Source organism: Haplochromis burtoni, unplaced genomic scaffold (assembly GCF_018398535.1).
Source record: "Haplochromis burtoni strain Fernald_Lab_line unplaced genomic scaffold, NCSU_Asbu1 Contig_18, whole genome shotgun sequence".
Taxonomy (NCBI): domain Eukaryota; kingdom Metazoa; phylum Chordata; class Actinopteri; order Cichliformes; family Cichlidae; genus Haplochromis; species Haplochromis burtoni.
This window is the reverse complement of record NW_024582379.1, coordinates 49,379-73,401: the sequence shown is the minus strand read 5'-3', so window position 1 is coordinate 73,401 and position 24,023 is coordinate 49,379. Positions and strand designations below refer to the sequence as shown.

Genomic DNA, 24,023 nt, shown 5'->3' with positions numbered 1-24,023 from the left:
GTACTGTAGTATTTATTTCATCGAATCTGAATTCATCGAATAAATAGCCCCTTTAAGAAAATATACTTGCACATATCCACTATGCTGAAGAGAATCATTTGCATTCTCTTCAGGCTCACACCATCCGGTTGCTGCACCGAGGTCAGGTTGGAGCACGAGCGCCCTCAGGTGGAGATTTTGGACACTATTCAGATTAAAATGCGGGTTTCAGACATACCTGTGGGACCTGCAGTATGTTTATCAATGTAGTGCATGCCAGCTGAGCAGTGACACGTGGGACTTCACTCAGCTGGTTAGCGGTTGTATCGATAGATGTAGAAAATGTTGTTTTCAGAGTCATTTGCCTGTGACAGTAGAAAGACCAGATTCATCCATGTGCAAGGCTGAATAACCCAACCTCATGTGTATCCATTCCAGTCTTCTCTTCAGTGGCTCCTTGTTAAATTCAGAATTCACACAACTGTTGGGTTTTCTTTCTAATACTACTGAGGTGACTGTTGTTGTGAAAACTAAATAAATAAAACTGAATTGAATTGAAACAAAAACAGAAAGACACAAAAACTTCACCTCTTCTCTGCCTAAAAGTGAAATATTCCAACACATGTTGTTCAGATCGCTGTAAACAAACAGGCAAAGTGCATGCACCCATGTATTGCAAAGGGCTCAAATTACCACTTGCAGTTATGGCGTGGCTGTGCGGGCCATAACAACTACGTGCAGTGTTGAAAGACCCAACAAACCAATGTTAAACCTGACCTCCAGCTGTGGCCGCAGACATTTATTTTAGAAAAGCCACACACACACAAGAAACCACAGCATTTGAATTTAATGTCAGTGTCACAAAACCAAAATGAAACAAAACTATTCACAGACTCTCCTGCAGCATCCCAGTGAAGGACATTTATTGGTGCTGATGCTGAAAATAAATGGCTTGCAGTGTGAAAGCTCTTGAGGAGAGATGCAGTCAGTCACAAACATATTCTTTATAGTGAAGCATGATAACATTTAAAACAAGGACTTCAGCATTATGGCTTAAACTCCATTGGCTCTGAAAGTGCAAAGACTTAAAAAAAAAATAGTACACGCGTCAGGTGAAATCATCCTGACATTTTGCTGCCGAGTCAGAGTCCTTCCATGTTCAAAGACTTCTTTGAACGATCTCTCCTGGTCAGTGTTTATAACTGCCAGACTACCAATTTATGCTCTCTTTGTCTGGGATTCTTATCATATTATATTGCACTTACTGTCCAAGAACAAAGTCCCAGGAGGGTACAGTGCTGTTTTGAGTTACAATTCTAGAAAGTGCTGTAATTTTATTGCACTGCTGGTTTTGCTTCGCTTCTAAGGTACGAGCGCACAGTGCTGATGTCGTAAGCAAAGGTCTGATCAAGTCCGAAGCCAGCGGATGACTGCTGTGGCCAGTTAGGGAAAGGAAAGCGACAAGCGATAACAAGCGCGTCATCTGAAAGCTCTTTCAACAGCTTCTCTCCGAGCACCTCCATCTGTAAACCAGCGAGAAGAGCCAAATTAGCACAGCATCAGATGACCGAAAGCAGAGGAAAACAATCATTCTTCACGGGAAAAAAAACCCACTCACCACTCCCGGAGCAAGGAACGCTGTCACATTATTGTATGAAGACAAATCGGTCTAAAAGCAAGAGACAAACATGGTCAAACTACAGCTATCACCAAGTATAAAAGACTATATTTCTATCACAGTCTTACCTTCCAGAAATCTTTTTTAACAAAGACTGCCTGTCTGGAGGGGACTCCTGTCCAGCAGGCCTTGCTCCTGGCATATGCCACTAAAATGGAGTTTATTTCAAAGCCTGTGGACTGGAAACCAGCAGCAGAGGCTGCAAATACCTGGCAAGCAAACAGGAGGAGTTTCCAAAACAGTTCAACTCACAGCATATTCACAGATACCTTTTTCTCTAAGACAGGTACACTCATTCACCAGTCTTCCATCTCCTGATCCCAGATCTGCCAAGCGACCTGATCTACCCTCAAGCAGCTTCATCACGTTCGCAGTCTGATCTTTACTGGAGGGCAAATAGGGCACCTGGACAACAGTGCAAACATGCAGTGAGTCAGTACACATGGCAGGCATGATGTCTCCAGACTCTCCTTTTCAACACTGCCCTATTGCACAACTGACAGCATGCATTACAAAGTAATTGACATGAAAATATCCCAAATAAAATACAAATTGCTTCCATCTGTTGTTAAAGCTCCAAATTAAATGTACTTCTCTTCACAACAGTCAAGCCTGCTGTGACTATAGCCTTGAGTCAGCTCTCCCACTCACTGTCAGTGGAACTGCTTCACAATAATCTTCCAAATTACAATCTCAGCAGGACTCTCTGGTTCCCAGTTGTGGTAAACACTTTAAATCTGCCCATTGTACAAAACCATTTTTCTCCATGTTTTATTTGAGCTATAGCTGGAGTCATGTCATTAATCCAAACCACACGCATGCGTACACACACTCCTCTATACGAGGTAAACTGGTAAAAGCAATTTAAATTATTGCATATTCACATTAACAAAAGATCATGGTGCAGTTCTCCATAGAAGGTCATCATGATTAGACTTACCGCTGTCTTCTTTCCCACATTTGTTGCATGGAGCTTTATGCTCCAAAGCAAGCAAATCAATGTTAATGTGCAAGTTATGTTACATGATCTGATTTCACACATGCAACATTTGATATGTGAGTCAGAGCAGGTAGATAAAAACCCTAAATCTCAGGGCGATCTCAGGTACCTTGAGCCTCCATGGGATTTTGCGGAAGCCCGGTAGGGTGAAGAGGCTCCATAATCCGTACAGGCCTGTAAGCAGAGCACCTGTGCAGGCTGAGAAGATGGGATGAGGTCTGTTGGTAGGGAAGACCCCGCTATAGTTTTGCAGGATTACTTCAATGGAGTCTTCCATGGCAAACTGTGGCAGGAGGGGTTAAAATACAGCAAATAAGTGGAAATATTAGTGCAGCCTGTATGAAACAAAATGCTACTTATATGTGAGATATTCTGAGTAACTTACTCGCTGTTGTAATAGAAGGAAACTGATTTATTCATGTTGAGTAATACTGATTATTTTAAACATAGATAAAGATACAGGGTTTCAGAAGTATTTTTGTGATAGTGGTTTGGGCCTTCAGAAATTGTCTCAGTGGAAGGGTGGCTGTCTAGAAGAAATTCTTAAGGAAAGAAAAGAGCGAGAAAAGGCTGAGGTATGACCAATTACACAAGAGGAGATCAGGAGAACAGTGAGTGTCTACAGCCATCTAAAAAAAAATAACACGGTGGAAACTCTGCCATAGTTTGGAGCTGCATTTACAGCCTGTGATGCTGGGAATTGTGTCATAATCTATTCAATTATGAATGCAGAAAAGTCCTGTTAGATTTTGATCCACCGTGCAACACATTTTGGAAAGAATCTGATTGGTGACAGCTTTATTTTTCAGCATCACAATGATCCCAAACACACTGCTAATAAAGTAAAAGCAAGCATGAATAGAAAAAGACACACAGTGGATCACTATCAGTCATGAATTGGTTTCCTCAGAGCCCGGACCTCAACATTACTTAATCAGTGTGGGATCATCTTGACAGAGAACGGAACAAAATGCAGCGAACATTGAAAGAAGAGCTTTGAGCGTTTCAAGAAGCCTGGAAAACTATTAAGACTTCAAGACTATGTAATCAAAACACCAGAAAGCTGGTCTACAAGAGTTCAGTATATGTTGAAAAATAAAAGAAGACATGCCAAACATGGACTTTCAAGCTCATTAGAATTGTACAAACTCCTGTTTTTGCTTTATATACTGCATTTTCATGCATGTTTGCACTCGTTTCAACAAATTGCAGTGTCTATTTTCCATTTTCCTAGCAAAATATAAAGAAAAGAGGAGAGGCTCGAGGCTTTTCAATTCAATTCAATTCAATTTTATTTATATAGCGCCAAATCACAACATAAGTCGCCTCAAGGCGCTTCATAGATACAGAGAAAAACCCAACAATCATATGACCCCCTATGAGCAAGCACTTTGGCAACAGTGGGAAGGAAAAACTCCCTTTTAACAGGAAGAAACCTCCGGCAGAACCAGGCTCAGGGAGGGGCGGCCATCTGCTGCGACCGGTTGGGTCAGCACTGTGGTTATCAGAGCAGTTAGAGGCAACAAAATTGCAGATTTCAATAAATTCACTGTGATTATCTGGCTCGACATTTTCCATTTCATAAATTAATTCTAATTTAAATGACTTCCTTTCTGTACTGCAGTTTCTAATTGGACAATAAAACTTAAGACCAGTAGTGGCCATCATTCTGACACAGCTTACCTGCTGGATTCTGAAATACTCCATATATACATCGGCACCTTTTTAAAGAAACTGGTTACCATGTAAGTTTGTAAATGATCATGGTGTGAGTTTGCCTTAAAATATTCACGGAATTCAGCATTTTACAGCAAAAAGCAAAAGCAAAAAAGTTTTAAACTATATATTTCACACAATCTAAGAAGAATTTGGTGTATATATATCATCATCATCTCTATATATATATATATATATAATATATATATATATATATGTTAAATCTTACTATCGACCTCTTGTATTTCACGAGGAAAGCAACATAACAAATAATTTCAAATTCCTCTTATCACTATTAAGACTATAAAGCAAGCTGATTTCCACACCACATAGCATACACCACCAGAGCAGCGTTTCCGACAGCAGGTGGGGCTACAGTGACCTTTCACTCGCCCACAAACCTTCTAGAAAAAAAAATATTGACAACATTTAGGTCATGCACCGAAACTACTCGAAGGAACAATCCTGTTTATTCTCGACAACAAGGAGTTTTACCAGTACAAACTATCCCGAAAGAGCTATTTTCAGACACGCAGACATATTATAAGAGTTTTAGATTCTGGATGAAGTCGATGCAAGCGCATGCACAGTTAACCCACTCACAGCAGGACAGACAAACAGTTCGGTGTGTGTGTGTGTGTGTGTGTGTGTGTGTGTGTGTGGACTGGAGAAATGTGCAAAGTTCTAACAATACCTGAAAAACTCAACTATTGTTGACAGTTAAGTCTGTCTACCTTACCTGACCCTCCCCCTCGTCTCCTGCGCACTCAGCAGCACGCACGCACGAACAGATCGTCCAGTCAAACAGCGTTCAGTCAGCATGTCCCGCCCTCTCGCTTCACGCACTTCACGCACACCCTATCAAACGTCTGCTTACTGCCTGACAAATGAGCTCTGACTGAATCCGAGTTGTACTCCACGGTAATTTCATGCCTCCTGGGTCAGTGCTGCTTATCGCATGGCGCAATAGTATAAGATAAGCCACTTAGGATTCAGGTGTGAACGCGTAAAAAAGCCTCTAATTAAGGCTGTTATATAAAAATAAATGTGTTTAAAATGCTTCAAATAGGTGTTTAATTACGATCATACATTTCAGGTGTGAATCTCTCTGCTCCATCTAATTATAGGCGCGATTATAATTGCAAAGATTTTTTTGTTGTTGTTGTTGTTGTTGTTCATTTCCGCCGCGGCCTCATCCCAGACTCATTGAGCCGAAAGGTTCACAATAACAATATTCATCAGCATTCAGGGGTAGGCTCTTATTTGCACAGCCGCTTGTTCTCTGAAGTGGGGCTTTTTTGCTTCATGGGCGGGGGGACGGCAGAAAAACCGACCGACAGTGACGCAAAAGGAGAGGCTATTATATTTGCTTCCTGGAAAAAAAAAAGACGAAATTATGCTCCTGAGCTGGGAGTTTATTGGATGCAAGAGAGAGCTGTAAAACAAATATTTGGAGAAAAAAAAACTGATAATAGAATGGACTTGTATGGGAAGGTAAGATTCGCCATTTTTAATATATAGGCAAACTATAGCAGATACCCATAAAAGGTTTTTATCCCTGCACTCTTGATTTTGCATGGCAGGGGTCTGTACACGACATAGCCTACTGTTATCTGTTACTCTGACGCCCGTCAAAGGGTGAACTACAAAGGTTTTCTCTTTCTCTAAATATTTCAGTTGTTGACAGTTGGACTGAGCTGCATGCTGAGTAATGTAGTCAAATCTCTTCTTTTGATGCTGCAGTTTTCCTCCGCTCTCCTCCGGTGCAAAAACTACAACCCCCGTCTACGGGGTGACGGTGACGTCACAGACACGCACGAAACCCGCTTTTCCACCCTCCTCGTGTGCTCGTGCTCGGCTCACGCGGGCCAGCCTTTTTCGTCAGCTCGCGGGGTGGAGGGGAGGGGTGAGAGGCGGGCGCGTGCCAGATCGGAGGGGGACAGCTCCCAGGTGCTGAAATTGGTCGGAGCTCCACAGAGAGAAAGCGAGAGGCAGAGGGGGGAAGAAAACCAGCGCCCGCGTTAGATTCAGATATATACATATATTAATATAGATTTAAAAGAAAACGCATTCTACTAAAATAAAAAATAAAACAAAAAACAGGGCCAGATACAGATAGAACCGAGGCCTCCAAAAACAGGTTTGTTCACATAAATGTCCTCAACGCTTCTTCTTCTTTTCTTCTTCTTCTCTTTTTTTCTGTAGCTTGTAGTCGTAATTGCGTGGAAGAATTTCATTGATAGATAAAAATGACCTGCCCGGAATTGGTCGCCGAAACACTAGCTGGCATGCGGCTTCTCGCTCATCCGCGGGGTGTAATTTTATAGCAGAGCTTCTTGCTTTATGCGGTGCGTGTAAATGACATCGTTGCAGCGATATTTTCAAAACTGTGTCCTTGCAAAAACACTCCTCGGTGGTGTTGTTTCATACGCGGAAGCGAACCGAAGTCCTGATCTTGTGTGTGATGGAGGTCCGGCATCATTAATTAACTGCACAGGTTTGGCACAGAGGCTTTGTCGGAACATTCACCTTGGAGGCGGATATGACTGTGCTGGTGTCGTCCTGTTCGTAGTACTCTCGTCCTCGGAGGTCGCTGGCTGCTGACAGCTTGCACTGAAACGGTTTGGGTAGATGCTCTGCTAAGGTGAAAGATCCATGTGTGCTCTGTCCTTTGTATAACACCAGTGTGTGGTAATATGGGATGAGATTTGACGTTTTTATCAAGCAGAAGTCAATTTCTAGAAGAAAACTTCCCAGAGGAAAAAAATCAGTGAGTCTTAAGGTTTAAATAGCTTAATACAATATGAATAGGAGTTGTGTAAAATTAAACATTAAAAGATCTGAATCTGAAATATTGCCCTTGCTCTCTCTGCCATAACATTAATCGTATTCATATGTTAAAGAAAGTATTTTAAGAAAAAATCAGGCTTTTAAAAGTCCTGGTTATCTAACAGTCATCGATACAACAGCTTGTGGTGCTGCTCATGCTGGTTTGCCTTACACAGCCTTCTGTCACCTCTGATCTGGCCTTGTAGAACAAGCTTGCACTTTTTACTCTGCATCTGTCTGCAGCACTCTCTTTTACTTTGTGGTCAATGGACATGAACCATCTTAAAAAGCACTTTTCTAAAAATGTTTCCAACCCTTTGCATTAACCTCCCCTCCCCAATCTCTTTTTTTTTTTTTTTTTTTGCAGATGGCTGCCACTCAAGATGCGAAAGGAAAAGGAGAGGGAGGGGAAAATTTTGACTATATGTTTAAGCTGCTGATCATTGGTAACAGCAGCGTGGGCAAAACGTCTTTCCTGTTCCGCTATGCAGACGATGCCTTCACCTCAGCTTTCGTCAGCACCGTGGGCATCGACTTCAAAGTGAAGACTGTGTACAAGAATGACAAGAGGATCAAACTGCAGATCTGGGTATGAAATATTCAAACGCGAGCATTAATCATTTAGAAATGAGCCACAAAATATTTGACTGACGACCTAGCCAGAAGAAACAACTTGACAAATTTTGTTGAGAAGGAACGCTCTTTTAGAACCCGGATTCCTATGTAATGCCGTCTGAGCACAGGCAAAAGTTTGTGTTATATTTGAGTCTGTTTGAGGACGTAGGAGACCTGAAATGACACCAAAGCAAGCTTTAATGGTGATAGTCCAGGGCATAAACAAAGTCCAGAATCTATCAAATGAATTGCAAAGTAGGAGTTCCAAAACTTAGTAATCACTAGGAACATCAGCTAAGTAGGAGTACTCGACAAAGGAAAAGGGGAGACTGAGATAAAATATATAAAAGGTAATACAGGAAGTGGAAACTGCAAGGAACACAGACACAGAGAGCAACACTTAGCAAAATAAAACAGGAAGAGCCACAACTGAACTGATAAAAACAAAAAGACCAACACAAAGATGAGACTGAAGGAACAAAATGGGAACACTAAAGGGAACTAATAAACCTAAAGTCAACTATGCCTAAACTACAATTAAAGACACAAATAACAAAACAATAAAGAACCAATCCTGAGCATCAGAAGGAGGAAAAACTCATAAGCATAAGGAAATACAAAATGAAAACTATACAACAATCTCTCGTTTCCCTCCACCTTTGTGTTCCTGCTGAATGACCCCTGTTTGTAAAAGGCTGTCAATCTATCACTTTGTCCTGACCTCTGTCCATATCTTCTTGTGTTTCAAGGATTCGATTGCTTTATATTTGGCAAAGTAAAAAAAAAACCCACAACTGCACACAAAGGTATTAATTTAGATATTGGATAGAACATAACCAATTTAGCTCTGTATTTGAATTTGAATTTCATCTATTATCTCAATTGACATCAAAACATATCTCTAGTGATTTCTTCATCATTCCTATGGATTTCTCACATTTCTCTCTAATTTGTTTACATTCTTCCAAAGCAGTTGATAAGTTTGTAAAATTTTCCCCGTGATTGATGTCTTTTCACACAGAGAAAAATCCAAGTGAACTCCAAGTGAACCAAAATGCATCACTGCAAACCACGTGAGAATGGTCAATCTGTTTATTGGCCAGATGTGACCGCGGGCGACGCAGCAAAAGTAAATACAGGAAGAAGGTGCTGTGCTCTAGACTATTGGAGAACATGGAGAATTTAGGTGTGAAGACGCTCTTAGAAAACGTGTGGTGCATTAAGCTGGTCGCTTAATTAACTCCATAAAGCTTCAGGAAAGGCTATAATGTGTTTGACACTCTAGTGTAAGCACTGAGACAGATGGAAGCTTCAACATCATTGACAAGATACTAGTAAGTGTTAGTTTGCCGCCCAGTGGGAGAGGAAACAGAAGCAACACCTTCTCTAGAACGTGTGGGAAACTGAAGAATGTCTGAGTTTGTTTAATTAGGAGTTCATCTGAGCTGTGAAACCAGATTGTCTCACTACACCTCTGAGATAGTGGGGAGAAGCAGAAAGCTTCTTGCTCTCTTTCTTTTTCTTTGACTTCCTTTCTACTCACTTCCTTTCTGTTTTCTTTCTGTATTGCCACAAGTGTCAGCTTTCCTTCAGAGGTTCTGCTCTCTTGTTTGTCATCATAGCTGACTTTCTCAGCAATTAGCGATCCCCCAGACATTCGGCGTCTGCAAATCACATAGCGAGACAAAGCAAAGGCGCTTCGTCAGGATGTGGAAACAGACTTTGAACAGTCAAATAATTGGCTAATGGAGTTAATGTGTTTCCATCATAAGCACAGAAAAGCATAGTCAGAGAGAAAATCACTGGCCTCGCGTTCATGTAATCAGCCTATTGCTTTTAATTGGGCTAAGAAAGAGCTGTGGCACACACTAAGTGCCCATCTAAGGTGATGGGTGTTGGCTAATGTCACTGCGGTATGCACATCCTTAATCTGCTGAGGGATAAAACTGCATGTTGCATCACAGAGCTGTCCCTACTGTCGCATTAGGCTGAGCTGAATGAAACCAAGAGTGCTGGCAGCGTCATCATAGTGGAAAAACAGAAACTCACTTCACTCAATGAAGAAGAGAGTCGGGCTCCCTCTCCACTTGAAGCAGTCAGCTTGTTGGATTGATTTCTGGTGAATTGCAGACTACAAGCGAAGCTTTTCAAGGAGCTCAAATTCTCTGTACTCAAGCAGATTTTTTCCCTCTCGCTCCATCTTTTTAAGCAACTCACTAAAACATCCTTGAAATGCAAAGGTCATTGTCAAGCACTCGGCCAAGAATCAAAAGGCTTCTAAAACACTTCAAACTGAAAGAAAGGAACAAGACTGTGGTTACACTAGCATTCATACGATTGGAGGATAACTTCATATATGCACAGTGAGAGTGAACAAGTTTCTGAAACATATCTTCCCCTTTTTATGTTGGTCAGTCCACAAAAAAAGCTGTCTATGCAGAACCACACAGACTAGCTGCTGACATTAAAATGCACATGTTTGCATGCATTCGTTTTTGCAGCATTGTCAACTGACAAAAGGTCCGAGCCGTGCTGTGCGTGGAAGCTCGGCAGGCTGTGAGCTCTGTCTTTGTGGAGTGAAGGTCAGAGCTGTCCTCTGGCTATAACAGGCACACTGTTGCGGTTATGTGCAGTATGACAGAAAGCAAAAGTACTGTGGCAAATACAATCCACTGCTGCCTTCTGGGCTTCTGTTTAACAAGAGCCAAGTAGATCAGCCAGAAGTCCTCTGTCATGTTTCACAGACGGCTGTGAGCACACTTGTTGTGGGTGTAACAACAGCTCAGTAAACATACAGTATCTTACTGGGATTTCTGGTTATGTAACTGTGTGTAAAATTGCAGGTCTGCACATATTTAAGCAATCACAGGAACATTTATCGTGATATAGCTGCCTGGATCTATTTTTCTTTGTTTCTCATGAACAACAAACTTCATCTGTCTGTACTGACATCTCAGCAAAGCCTGTGGCGAGTGCTTGCTTTTGCCAGGGCGATCTGTGTGCAGTGTGCTGCTCCTCAAATGCTGTGTAATCACTCGCTTTGCTTCTGAGCATTTGGTCCAGACTCACAAACAGCGAGCAGGTTTCTCGAGGTTCAGATCATTGTACTTCTATATTTAACCCCCTTTTTCTAAGAAATATATGTCACAAAGCTGAGCTTTTAATCCTGCACCACTGAGTATTCAACACTACTGAGCGATTATCAATTATTACTGAGGAGAGAAAAGAATCAATCACATCAGCCAAAACTGAATTGCTCTTTTTTGGCACTTCATCAATGCATCACCAGTGAGGCAATTAGTATAATGATTGTTTCTGCATCATGGGCACAGTAAATGAAGCTGTGAACATGTGTATATAACATTCCAAACTTGAGTTGATTTAAACCAAGCAAATGTCTCAGTTTGAATCATGTTTGCGCAATCGGCTTATTCATATGTTGCATGTGGCTGAACCTGACAGTGTAAAGTGCAGTTAGCTGCTCACAGCAGTGATAAATCTTGTTTTCTGTGCACAGGACACAGCGGGCCAAGAGCGCTACAGGACCATCACCACTGCCTACTACCGCGGGGCCATGGGCTTCATCCTCATGTACGACATCACCAATGAGGAGTCCTTTGGTGCTGTGCAGGACTGGTGAGTTATGGCTGCCCATATTCGTCAGTTTTGTGTGACAGGTGTCATCTCTAGGCCCTTTTTATTCTGGATATCATTTGCATCACATCAGCATATCAGGCCTGTTTGTTTTCATAATGCATGCAGTTCATATCTGTTGAGGCTGATGTGAGTAATGGCAGTCTTTAGTCTGATTTTAAACATGCTGTGGTGGAGCCTGTTCCTAAAAATTATCCAACTTCAAACTTCATTTCTAAACTCTCTTTAATTTCCGAGGTCCTGGAGAAAGTCTTCATCTCCGGTCTCTCAGTTGGGTCATGTTGTTGGAATTAAAGCAAATACAGTACAAAGGTTAAAATCATATTCAGCCGGGCTATACAAAATTCTCATGCACCCCACTTTTATGTGGGGCCCTCAGCCTTTTTTTCAACTTTTATACTGGTCTCAGTATGGTTCATATTAATGTTGCACAGTTTTATCTGCCACTGGAACATAAATCTATGATTCCTCTGAAAGGCGTACTGGGCTGTCTGGAGAATGTTAACACATGGATGCACTAAATCTTCTTAATTGAAAAAACAAAAACAGATTTTATTGTGTTTTTTATAAACCCTCACCTCCACCACTTTGACCTTTTTTTTAAAAGTTTTTTAAAAAGCCCTTTGCAAGGAACCTGGGAGTTATCTCTTACTTCTGATAAATAGATAAATGCTGCATTTGAAAATCCGTTTTTATTCTTGGGCTTTTAAATCAGACTGAGTTCTGAGTATTTTTATTTGTGTTGCTTTTCTCATGTTTTCTTACTAAATGTTTTCCTTTTTAATTTCTTGTCTTTTTGTTCAGTGTTTTATGTCATTTGTTTCTTTTAACTGTACAACACTTTGGTCAGCAGCTGCTTTTAAGTGTGCTATAAACTAAACTGGACTTAATGTTGTACATGATCGATACTTCTTCTATTCCTCTCTTGTGAATATCAATGCATTTGCTATGCAGCTTTCTTTGAGTGTGCAGGAACTGTTTGCATGGACTGATTAAATTCTGGTGGTCTTTCTTTTAGGACACTGGCATAGGTCAAGTCTCACCTTTACTTTGTTTATTCATATTGTGGGACAACACTTTCCTTGCAATTATTCAACACCACAACTGTTTAATAGCAGATAAGACTGTGACATAGTCATGGATATAAACTTAACCTAACTTGTTAGCGGAGATAGTTTGAGTTCCTTGTGAGTCTGAGCTGTTTTAACTTTCCAAAGTCCTCGCAGTGGCCACAGCACTGTCTCACATTTGACAGGCTTGTTATGTAGTGTTTGCAGCGCTGTTGTCAGATTTAAGAATCAAGGAAGGGAACTTGTCAAGGTCATGGCTGCGGTCCATTCATGAGTCACTGAAGTGTCTGCGGGGTGTAACAGTAAGTCTGAGCCAAGTCCAAATATCTATGATTCATGATGATGCACCCAAGTCTAAAACGGGACTTAGAAGGCTTCATCGAATCAGGAAGTGGGTTTTGGGTTAGAATCTTCACTCTAGCAACAAGAAGTTCTCCTCAGTGTAACCATTACAGCACAACAGCATCAAAGATGCATTAAAACATCAGATCCCCCCCCCCCGACATGTCTTTTGGTTTATATTTTGCTGATCCTTCCTCTTGACTGTACAAAGGTGTTGGGATGGGAAACATCTTGTAGTTTATTTACACTGTTTCTTGCACTTTCCCAGCCTCATCCACTGCCAGGCAAAAGAGATTACAGGAGCTCAGACATGCATTTTTGAGAGGAAAGATTTGTGAATCATCAGAGGCTCATCCTTATGATGTAAATGTTGTAGCAGCTGCACTGAGTTATACATATTGCGGCACTTTTGCAGTTGATCCAACTTCATACTTTATTTCTAAAGTCTCTTTAATTTCCGAGGTCCTGGAGAAAGTCTTCATCTCCGGTCTCTCAGTTGGATCATGTTGTTGGAATTAAAGCAAATACAGTACAAAGGTTAAAATCATATTAAGCTAGGCTATACAAAATTCTCATGCACCCCACTTTTATGTGGGGTCCTCATAAAAGTGGGGTGCATGAGAAATTCTTTGTGTGACTTGTATGATAAATACCATTACTGTAAGACCGCTGTCTTCTCCGCTCCAGTCACTCAGCTGTTAAAGTGTTTAATTTAACAAAACACATATTTGTTGTTTAACTGGAAATGAAATGTTTAAAAAAAAATCTGCTGGGGTTCTGTACTTCAGCAGGAACTGCTTCATATCATCTGCCTGATTGGTATTCAAGTGCTTTTTCTGTTACTGTAAGCCAGAAAGGCTTTCTTGTAAAGACAGCTCAGAGCCAGACACACCTATTATTCTTTTAAGGCCTGCTTGACACTTTAATAGAGCGCTGCAGTCTGAGTACAGTCTGTGATGGGTATCTCAATTAATGGAGCCAAGTGTGTCACTCGCAGCAACCATCCAGGAGAGTCACCTGTGAACTTGTTCACCAGACGGTGCACAAATCCATCAGCTGTACACAAAAGAAGAGGCTCTTTTTTTTACCTGCCACATAACCAGAATCCTTCTTTTTTTTTTTTTGCCTTTACCACAGGCCTCAGCTCTGATTTCTCTCTCTCTACCTTGTTCCTTGTGACAAGGTTGGAGGAAAAAAAAATAGAGGTTGCCAGGGCAACGGCTGCTTCCCTGACAGTGGCTGACTAAAGCCTGTGACGCGCTCATTTCCTGCCTATGTCATAGGAAAATGAGGGAAGCGCTGTGAGATTGGCATCAACTGCTTAAGATTCCAATAAAATAAATATTTTACAGCAATAGGAAAAAAGGCACTTACCTGTTTAATTTAACACCTCTTAATTACTTGTGTTGCTTCGTTAAATGCGATACAAACACCAGTGCTATTTTTTTCTTGGTCAGTGAATAATACCTGCACGTAGATTCAGACTGACCCACATCTGAAGCAATAAAACAAGACAGAACTGGACAGAGAGCAGCGGTGTGCCGACATCATGCTGCTTTCTCTCTCTCTCTCTCTGAGATGTTGTTTCTCCCTTTTTCTATGGCTGGCTCCTTCTCTCCTGTTTTCAGCCTGTGGTGTGTTTACTGCCCTACTTTCTGTCAAAACTGCAACACCACGGGAGGAATTTGTTCCTTAAATTCCTTCCCAGATTGCAAGCAGCCTGCAGAGGTAAGAGCCATTCAAGCAGCTCACTGATTTGCTGTGAAATCCTTGTTCATGTGGATGTCGTTATTAGCATGTAATGATATTAACACTTGACACAGTTCACAAAACTATTTTAACAATGGAATCCAGTGTTTCCTGTGTGTGTGTGTTTGTGACTAAAGCCAAAAAGCTTTATAGCTATCTAAATATAAATTGTAAATATCTAAAAAATAGCAAATAATCACCTACATTACAGCAACAGTGACTACGAGTTTTCAGAACAGAGCTGCCACTGACCCACTTTTCCGCAATGCCATCAGTGACTCAGATATGACACGATGCCAAACAAAAGGAGATGCAATCACTGTTCATGACCGACCCAAATGGTGGACAGATTTACATCTTGCCCTTTCTTCCGGTCCAATAAAAAAGTGGCACAGAATCTGTTTCTAGCACTTTCTGAGAAACCCGGCTAACAGCACAGTTAGAATGTTATGTATTTTTGTTGTGTGATGTATTTTTGTTGTGTTTTCTTTCTGATTACGTGCAGGTCAACCCAGATAAAAACCTACTCGTGGGATAACGCGCAGGTGGTGCTGGCTGGGAATAAGTGTGATATGGAAGAAGAGAGAGTGGTCTCGGTGGATAATGGCAGACTGCTGGCGGAGCAGTTGGGTGGGTCTCAGAGCAACATTCAGCACTTGGTGTTTTTAAAACTGGGTTGCATCACAGTCTGGTTTTTGCAGAAAGACCTTTGACATTTATTTGTTTTGTACAGACAGTCAAGGTTGTTCTAAACAAACAAAAACACCCCACATTTATCTTGTGATCATTAATCGGTCATTTCTACGTTCTGATCCCAAGGTTTCGAGTTTTTTGAGACAAGCGCCAAGGACAACATCAACGTGAAGCAGACCTTTGAGCGTCTCGTCGACCTAATTTGCGACAAGATGTCTGAGAGTTTGGACGCTGATCCAGCTGTCACTACGGGAGCGCCCACTGCCAAACTCACAGACAGCGCTCCACCCCTCCAGCAGCCCGGCTGCAATTGTTAGTGAGCCATGTCAAGGAGCAGGAGAGCAGCACAGGTCCTGTAAGGTGGTAAAAAATTGTTCTCCCTGAGCGTTATCATTCCTGCTATAGTGCTGCTTTCCCCTGGACTACACTTCAAACCCCGTTTAGTCGTAGAATTACAAAAATCTGTCCTATTATCTCTTAACTTTATCAACTTATATCAATAGCAAATAACCAGGAAAACAAACGTGGCTGTTGTAAGATGCATAACATTACAGTATAACTTGAATACACAGACACCATATTCTCATTCTTTGGCTAGTTAGTGTGGTTACAAACCAAGTATGTTTCATAGGCTGCAAATAGTTCACACTGTACACTTAATCCTTAAGACCTTTAAAAGCTATAATAATGATGATAATACCTTGAAGGATAGTCAGTGAGTGCTTTAATAAGCTTTTATTTTTTATGTTTTTGTACAGTATGTTTTTTCCTTTTATAGGTTCCTGAAGCTGCCAAATCTATGATTTAGTGCACTATAGGATGTAGCGGCTTTCTTTTGTGTAACACGTGTGTGTGTGTGGCTGTTGTGTGACTGCACAATAAGTGAGTGCGGGTTTGCGTGAATGCGAGTATTATGTCCGACTGCAACGTCGCCATCTTAAAATCATCTACCTTGGAAAAAAGTGGCCTTTTAGCATCTTCAATACGGCCTCTGTAAGTCCCTCTGTCCTGTTTTACTGTTGGAGTGTGTGTAACGTTGACGTGAGTACTGTTCCACCCTCCGCTGTCTGTAGATGTAATTCCTCTAAGTATATCTAATAAGTATATCTTAAGCAACCATTTCCATGTGCTTAGTCTCCAAGACACTCTTTTATAGTTCAATCCAATGAGCATGCTGCCAAAAACTCAATAATGTGTGCTGTTTTATTTTAAGATAGGCCTTACCCAAACCTAACCATCCCCTGCTCCAGATGAAAACAGTGATTTAGCATTCCATTAAAGGAAAAATCTCTTACTGTCAAAGCACAGCTCACTGTGTGCGATACACAACAAATGATCAGCTCTGTCATGGAATAAACAGCCATATATTAAAATATGTTTAAGTTTTGACTCAGCATGCTTAAATTCCATGTTTGTATGATAAAATGAAGTCCTCCATCCTACCCCCACCCTCTGAAAAAATTGACAACAATGTAAAAAGGGAAACTTCTCATAGCGGGCATATACCGTACTCTAGTGTCTTAATGTAATTCCATGTAATAGAAACGTTGTAGGTTGTTTGAAAAGCCAGAAAAGTTTCAGTTCTGCTAGTCTTAGAAGAAAATAAATTGTGCCAAAACATTACAGTTCTTTTCACATCGTCGGTTGTTTGTCACATAGTTGAATAAAAGCTCTAAACAATTGCATGAAGTCAGTCCTGATATACCTGTGTAGATTTATATGATAAGATACTGTATATATCACGCTGTGTTACAGATTTAGGAGCATTGTCATGGCGTTCGCCGTGAGATGCAATGGGCCAATAAGTGCAATATTTTATGAATTATACCCTGTACATAGTTTCTCCCGTCCTCGAGTACAATGACCCCAGCTGCCGTATGTGAGTGACAGTAGGTCAGAATAACTCGTAAAACCCGAGGATGTGCTTCATTCAGTAACTGAATGTGCGACTGTAAGTGTGTATGTGTGCGTGTACCTGCCATATTGAAGAGACAAATTACGTAATATAGTGTACTGTTTGTGTATACCTTTTGTACAAATGTATTCACATACTATATGCTGTTCCTGCTAACTGTTGGTTGTTGACCGAACTTGTATTATCATGTCAAAATGCAGTGTTGTTGTGACAGATAGTCAGGGAGAAAACTTAGTCCATGACACATGCCATACTGTTTTACTAATGCCAAGAATAGGAATACACATGAACTAGTTTAAAGCGCCTGCGTGTACACATCTGTGTATGTGTGTGACATTATGATTTGATGCCAGTAGCCATGAAATAAATTACTGTAATGATCGCATTCATTTCATAGAGGGATGGTTAGCCTCAGCCCAACAGTCACTCTAGTAAAAATGCCATTTTAAAATATTATGTCTTTACATATAACTGAATATATTTATTTGTTGGAGTGCAAGCAGACTAAGAAGTATGTTTTTGAGATTATAGGAAATAAATCCAATTCTATCTGCGGGCGTTTGTGTCCTTCGTGACTCTTTGTTCACTCGTGAAGCGTGAAGATTGCTCTCCAACCCGCACCTGATGTTTCAGTGAAATTGCTCTGGTTCCATTTTAAGGCAAAGTGCGCCACCTAGTGACACGATGCTGGATTAGCACCAGAGCGGAAGTGACGAATTTATGGTGAGTCGAACCCACTATGACTGTATTGTACATTTGAACGTTGTACTTTTATCGCACTTATTTTGAGTAGAAAATGTTGCATTTATCGTTTTATTTACTTTTTTACTATAGTTTTACCTGATAGGCATTGTCATAGGTACACACTATTAACTGTAACTCCATTGGAGGTGCAATAAAAACACAATTGTGAAGCTACTTTAAGTATACAGTCACCAGACATTTCATTAGGTACACTTTGTTAGTATTGGGTCAAGCTTTGCTTCATTCTTCATGACAAAGTGCTGAAAACATTCTTTAGAGATTTTGGTCCATATTGACATGATCGCATCGGACAGTTACTGCACATCCATGATGCAAATCTCCCCTTCTACCACATCCCAAAGGCGCTCTGATGGATTTAGATCCAGTGACTGTCGAAGCCACTTGAGTACAGTTGTCATTTTTAAGACAACAGTTTGAGATGATTTGAGCTTTGCTACATAAACAGTTTGCTAGGTAGGCTGTGGTGTACTTCGGGGTGACTGTAGCTTGGTGGTTGGTTGGAGGTTCGATCGCTCACTCTACAATCCAAACGTTGCAGCAGAAATTGAGAAATTAAGACTCGTCTCCTGCTGTCCTAATCTGCTGAGCCTGCGTGAATTGTAGACCACACTGTCTAACACTTTTGACAGTTCTTAGTTGACAGTTCCAACTGCTTTAGTGTTCAACATGTTGTGTTTTCCCTGTTCTCTTGTGCATACTTTGGTTTAGTCTTTCATTTATTTAATGTTGCCTTCTGATCAGCTCGAAGCATTCTGGCCATTCTACTCTGACCTCTGGCATCAACGAGGTATTTTCACCCTGAGAACTGCTGCTCACTGGATATTTTTTCTTTTTCAGACTGTTCTCTGTAAACCCCAGAGACGATTGTGAGGAAAAATCATAGTAGATCAGCAGCCTCTGAAATACTGCCATGTTAAAAGTTGCTTAAATCACCATTCTTCCCCACTCTAATGCTCCAATTGAACTTCAGTAGGTCATCTTGACCATGTCTACCTACGTATCTACCCAAATGCACCAAATTGCTGCCACGTGATTGGCTTATTAGATATTTGCATTGATGAGATGATAATGTTGTTTGTCCTAAATTGCTCACAAAGCCTATCCTTGTTGTCACAGGGCAAACTCTGGTGCGCATCCTGGACAGGCCGCCAGTCTATCGGGGCTAACGCATAGATGCACGGGATCTTTCACACCTATGGCCAATTAAGAATCACGAATTACCCTAATACCCACGTCTTTGCCTCAAAGACATCATGTCACTCGGATGTACAGCTGCTTTGTCTTGGCTCTTCCTCTTGAGCATTTCAAAGCAATTTGTGCATTCATAATTGCTGAGAGACACGTGCTCTACAGCAGTGGTTTGCCTTAGTATTTTGCACACCAAAGGGCAAGCCACAATTTCAAGGCACCGCTTATATTCATATCAGCAGAAAGTTTATATTTTTTCACTGCCGAAGTGTCAAAACTTATGCCTCAATCACCTTATGAGACACCTTCAGAGTTCAACAAGTGGTCTTGCTGAACCCTGATTCTTTTGAAGTAGGTATGAAGAGATTGTTTTATGAGGAAACTGTGACTCAATTATCCAATACCTTAAAAAACAATCCAAGCAAGAAATGATTAGGCAGAATCAACCCATGCTTTTATTTAATCCATTGCATATAAAAACTTTTTTCATTCTTTTTATTTGTTTTTTACATAAAGTTGTATGATCTACAGTGCTATCCAATAGACTGCAATTAACAAGGAATCCATTAAAATAAAATTTTAATTGTCCTGTGAAACGTCCAGACAAGTTGGCATTCTAAAGACATAACCCAAAATATAATTGTCCCAAAGACCTTTTTTTTCTTCTTTTTTTGTCTTAAAGTTACAGTTTGTATTCTCCTTTCATACCATAAAAAAATAGAACACATAATGAGAAAAGAACCCACTATTTCCATTGGTCCAGGGCTGTTTAGAATCTACAGTATGTGTGTCAAAATAAGAGTCCATGTTTCAGGACAATGATGCAGTCGCCCAAACCCCTTGAATCCCACCCCATACCCCCACCCCCACCTCTCCCTTCACTACACAAATATAATAAACCCTTCTCCTGTGCAGGCAGAGAGATGTCAGTGGTTTTGGATATTGCAAGTAATGTGAGTGGTCGTGCGGGCAGAGCATAGATAAGCAACACACCGCCAGTGTTTCAGCCATAATTAATGCAGCAGTGGCTGAACATGCAGATGTGTCTCGAAGCCTCTGTGCTTTGTAGGGCCGTAGTCAAGCAACAGCTATACACTACTGTTGCGCCCCATTCAGTGTTTCTGTAGCTGCGAGACAGCCACGCAGAAGCAGGTGATGCGGCAGCCAAAAAAGCGACTCCCGCATCACGTCTCCTGACAGGCTGAATCACATCTGTGAGTGTAGAGGCAGAGCGTAAAGGAAGTGTGAGCTGTTCAGACCAGGTCTACAGCAAACTCGACTCTGGGGACACCCGGCTGGCTATAGGCCACACATCACTCATGTGGTAAATCTCAGGCTTGCGGTCGAACCGAGTCTCCACACACGTCTGCACCGACGGCGTATTTTCAAAGCAGCGCCGTAGCTGCGAGTCAGAGCAAACCGTGTTTGGCTGTGATTGTGGAAAAGGCAACTTTTCTCAGCAGGAGATCGGGCCGACCCGAGCCAAAAAGATTCACCACTGCAGCAAAAAGAGAACTAGAGAATTCAAAAAATAAAAAGGCTAAAAGTAAATGACGTGTTGAATTTAAGGCACAGCCCATGGGCCAAGGAACAGTTTCTTTTTTTTTTTTCTTAAAAAAAACAATTTGGCTTTCCTTCTCTCTTCACTGAGCTACTTCTCAGCTAAGCAACATGTCGATGGATCGTTTTTGTTTGTTTTTTTTTCTTTTTTGTTGTTTTTCTTTTTTTTTTACACTGAAATTCATGTGTAAATAAACATTCTCTCAACAAGAGGTACATAATACAGCCACGCCATCACCAAAAGGGATGATAAGAATCAACCATTTACAGCAAACTGCATTATGATAGTAATAACATTAATAATTATATATTATGTACAGCACAATAAATATATGTTTGTAAACAGCGATAAAACCAGAATTTTTTTTATTACAGGTAAGGGCTCTGGGTGAGGATGGGGGGGGGGAAAAAGAAAGAAAAGTATTGGCACAAAATGAAAGATTAAATAAAAAGTTTTAAAATGACACATAATCAAAACGAGCACTCTTTAAAAAGCGGTGTGCAGTACTTCAAGTGGTTTTTTTTTCTTTAAAGAGGTGGATTTTCTTTTAAATATTGTATGTACACTGGGGTTAAAAAGTATATTTGGATATTGTAACCTGCAAGCCTGCGATGTGGTCTATGCTACAGTAAAATATTTACTGTACCACCTTCATAATGCAAAAAAACCAAAACACACACACACACACACACACACACAAAGAGGGGAAAAAAAAGAATCAAGCAATAAATAATAAATTGAGGCCTAAAATATGATAGAAAAAAGTGAAGAGTTTTGGCTGTGATGTAGGGCGACAACGTTCAAGCCTATGTGCGCACGCGTTTTGGCGAGTTTAAATAAAACAATAAATGTAATCATAAATGAATATATGCATCTGTGCAAGAGTATCTGGATATCTGTAGAGGATATCTGACGACTGCACGATGGAGCTGATTGTCTTGTCGAAAACAAAGACAGTAACTGGAGTTAACGTCGTGTAGGCAAAAAAAGCCCTATAAAAACAAAAATGTGTTCGTGATGAAAAGCACATTTACAACAGGTAAAAGAAAACACAGTGACTGGAAAAAAGCAGCAGTTCTTGATGTGCGTGTCAAATAAGGGCAAGAAAATGAAAAGAAGGACGATAAAAAGCTTTCGTAGCATTTGTATAAAATCACCCTATAATACCATTTCTATTTCTGTATACTTGGAGCACTAAACAAGCTTCTAAAAAAGGTGCTTTTTGTATCAACTACAAAGCATTGCATTGTCTTAGGATGTGTTCAAAAGAACTGCAGGCAACGACAATTAAATTTAAAGGCTTGTAACAATGTAACTGAAGTGTGAAAACCTCGGCTTTCACGCTTCCTTCTCGGTGAAGACGCTCACCAAAAACAATAGTTATTATGAATGAATTCCAAAATTCAAACTGACAGGACAAACCAAATATGAGTACAGTGGCATGGAAATAGTAGTATAAATGCTATTGGAGCAAGTGCAAACAGCTCAGAACACTCAATGTAACCCAGCTGTAAAGATATCCCCTTCAAGAAAAAAAACAAAACAAAACAAAAAAACACTGAACATCTACGACACGTTTCTCCCCCATTAGTTTCCAAAAGTTCCCTCGTTTTCTTTATTTCTAACAAAACAGAGCCTAAGATTGCAAAAGTAAATTCTAGAAAATATCTGAATCTTACATACAGTACGATACAAAAAAATTAAAGAGGTCTAGGACAGCGACACAGCCGTTTCGATTTGAGCTTGGTGTCAGTCAGGTTTTCAAGGAAGACTTCCACAGCAGAAATGTGTCTCAAAAAGTTCCCCGGTATGCTGCAGCTTTCATCTCTGCGGCGCCCCGTCAGGTTTTCTCGACCGGATGACAGCATAACGTGCCTCCTAATTTGTAGCGGGAGGGGGGGATATGACCTAACCGAGAGGGAGGTTCTCCTTGAACACGCCAACAACTGTCTCTGTAGAGTATGGGCACTTAATAAAACACGGAAACACTGGCAAACCTTCGGGCGAGGCTGAGATGAAGCAGAAAAGGAGGAAAACGTGATGTTACGTACAGTAAGAACAGCACGGAGGAGACTGAACTGCTGGTCCACATCCTAAACTTAAGCCTGTAAAAGGGAGGGGGGCTGTAAAGGTGAAATAAAGACACACCACTTCAGTACAAATGGGAATGGAAAGGAGTTTTCCTGAGTGCAAAAAAACTTGAAGTAGTACCAGTGGGCGTGTCTGAACAAAGCGGGCAGGGAGGAGTGGCCAAGGTGGGGAGCAGCGCACGCTTTGGAACCAGAAACATGGATGTATAAAAAACACACACAGATTCAACAAAACCCAAAAAATATTCTATAAATAATCATCTGTCATTACTAAGAAGAAGAGTTAATCAGATGCTGTCCATAAACTGCTATGTGTCAGGGGATTTCGCTTTCTCCTCTTCCTCCTCTTCCTCCTCCTCTTCTGCTACCTCTTCCTCGACAACACATGATTGTGAGCAGGGTGTTTCTCCCTCTTCTACTACCTCATCATCATCGTCATCGTCCTCCCCCACCTGTTCGTCCAAAGGTATCTCTGTTGATTCAGAGTCCTGCGTACAGAGTGTTTTAGAATCAGTACAGCTGTTTTCCTCCTCCTCCTCTTCCTCCTCCTCCTCCTCCTCTGGCTGGCTGCCGCTGTCTTTCTCAGTGTCCGACTCCCCGTCCTCCTCCAGGGTGAGCTCGAATTGGAACTTGTCCCCTCCCGGAGGTCGAGTGCTGTCCTCAGGCTCGTCCAACGCAGGGGAGGGACTTTGGGGGATGGTGCTTTGGTACCACTCTCTGTTGTCTTCTAACGTGTCCAGGATGTCCTGGGCATCCGGATGGACCAGGTCAGCCCACGTCTCCCACAAAGGGTGGACGATATAGTCTATGAATCCAACCTACAGAGGACACGCAGGGAAAACAGGACTCTCAGTGTGTGTCTACACAGTACACAAGTACAGTACACTTATCTGCCTGTGTGTGTGTTACCTGGCTCTTTTCCACTGAGGCATTGTGTTTGTCACACATGGGGCTGATCTCCATGCCCCTCTCCCGTTCTCGGTCACCTTGGCTGAAAAACTCTTCCATGATGCGATCCGTCCACTGCCGGTACAGCTGCAGAGGCTTGGTGGGGTTGCTCAAATCTGCACAGTGCACCATGTTCTGGAGAACCTGAATGTGACCGGTAACACAGTCTAAAACACAGCGCCAATGTCCCAAAAGACAATATAGACAGCAGTAGGAAATGCTACAACAGAG

At 41.3% G+C, this 24,023-nt stretch overlaps 3 protein-coding genes across 9 annotated transcripts in view; 1 reads left to right on the top strand and 2 right to left on the bottom strand.

Moving 5' to 3' along the window:
* Positions 1-53: 53 nt before the first annotated feature.
* Positions 54-5,387, bottom strand: si:dkey-190g11.3 (uncharacterized protein LOC567059 homolog). Of its 3 annotated transcripts, none has more exons than XM_005916114.3 (7): positions 5,113-5,387; positions 2,767-2,940; positions 2,598-2,606; positions 1,958-2,062; positions 1,726-1,866; positions 1,598-1,648; positions 54-1,502 (listed from the first exon to the last, which is right to left on the bottom strand). In XM_005916114.3, the coding sequence occupies exons 2-7, from the start codon at positions 2,932-2,934 to the stop codon at positions 1,314-1,316; spliced, it is 663 nt and encodes a 220-aa protein (XP_005916176.1). In that variant the 5' UTR covers positions 2,935-2,940; positions 5,113-5,387; the 3' UTR covers positions 54-1,313. The 3 variants fall into 3 exon arrangements, with proteins under 3 accessions (XP_005916176.1, XP_042074256.1, XP_005916177.1); XM_042218322.1 differs by having other exon boundaries at positions 2,598-2,603; XM_005916115.3 differs by lacking the exon at positions 2,598-2,606.
* Positions 5,388-5,564: 177 nt separating this feature from the next.
* On the top strand, positions 5,565-17,797 carry rab3c (RAB3C, member RAS oncogene family). 2 transcript variants are annotated; one of them, XM_005916116.3, is made up of 5 exons: positions 5,565-5,867; positions 7,570-7,791; positions 11,335-11,453; positions 15,138-15,262; positions 15,452-17,797. In XM_005916116.3, the coding sequence occupies exons 1-5, from the start codon at positions 5,679-5,681 to the stop codon at positions 15,640-15,642; spliced, it is 846 nt and encodes a 281-aa protein (XP_005916178.1). In that variant the 5' UTR covers positions 5,565-5,678; the 3' UTR covers positions 15,643-17,797. The 2 variants fall into 2 exon arrangements, with proteins under 2 accessions (XP_005916178.1, XP_005916180.1); XM_005916118.3 differs by lacking the exon at positions 5,565-5,867 and adding an exon at positions 6,324-6,513.
* Positions 17,798-20,131: 2,334 nt separating this feature from the next.
* The window catches only part of pde4d (phosphodiesterase 4D, cAMP-specific), a 53,084-nt gene continuing 49,192 nt past the window's right edge, over positions 20,132-24,023 (bottom strand). For all 4 annotated transcript variants that reach the window (XM_014331138.2, XM_014331151.2, XM_014331141.2 and 1 more), the window contains 2 exons: positions 23,754-23,936; positions 20,132-23,662 (listed from right to left, as the gene is read on the bottom strand). In XM_014331138.2, coding sequence (XP_014186624.1) covers positions 23,153-23,662; positions 23,754-23,936 — 693 coding nt within the window. In that variant the 3' untranslated portion in view covers positions 20,132-23,152. The remainder of the gene's footprint in view (positions 23,663-23,753; positions 23,937-24,023) is intronic.

Coding starts and splice junctions, on each gene's coding strand:
- si:dkey-190g11.3 (XM_005916114.3), bottom strand. CDS start 2,934: ATGGAAGACTCCATTGAAGTAATCCTGCAAAACTATAGCGGGGTCTTC. Junction 1,649..1,725: donor TTAAAAAAGATTTCTGGAAG/GTAAGACTGTGA, acceptor TCTTGCTTTTAG/ACCGATTTGTCTTCATACAA. Junction 1,503..1,597: donor CGTTCCTTGCTCCGGGAGTG/GTGAGTGGGTTT, acceptor GCTGGTTTACAG/ATGGAGGTGCTCGGAGAGAA.
- rab3c (XM_005916116.3), top strand. CDS start 5,679: ATGGGCGGGGGGACGGCAGAAAAACCGACCGACAGTGACGCAAAAGGA. Junction 7,792..11,334: donor GGATCAAACTGCAGATCTGG/GTATGAAATATT, acceptor TTCTGTGCACAG/GACACAGCGGGCCAAGAGCG. Junction 11,454..15,137: donor TTTGGTGCTGTGCAGGACTG/GTGAGTTATGGC, acceptor GATTACGTGCAG/GTCAACCCAGATAAAAACCT.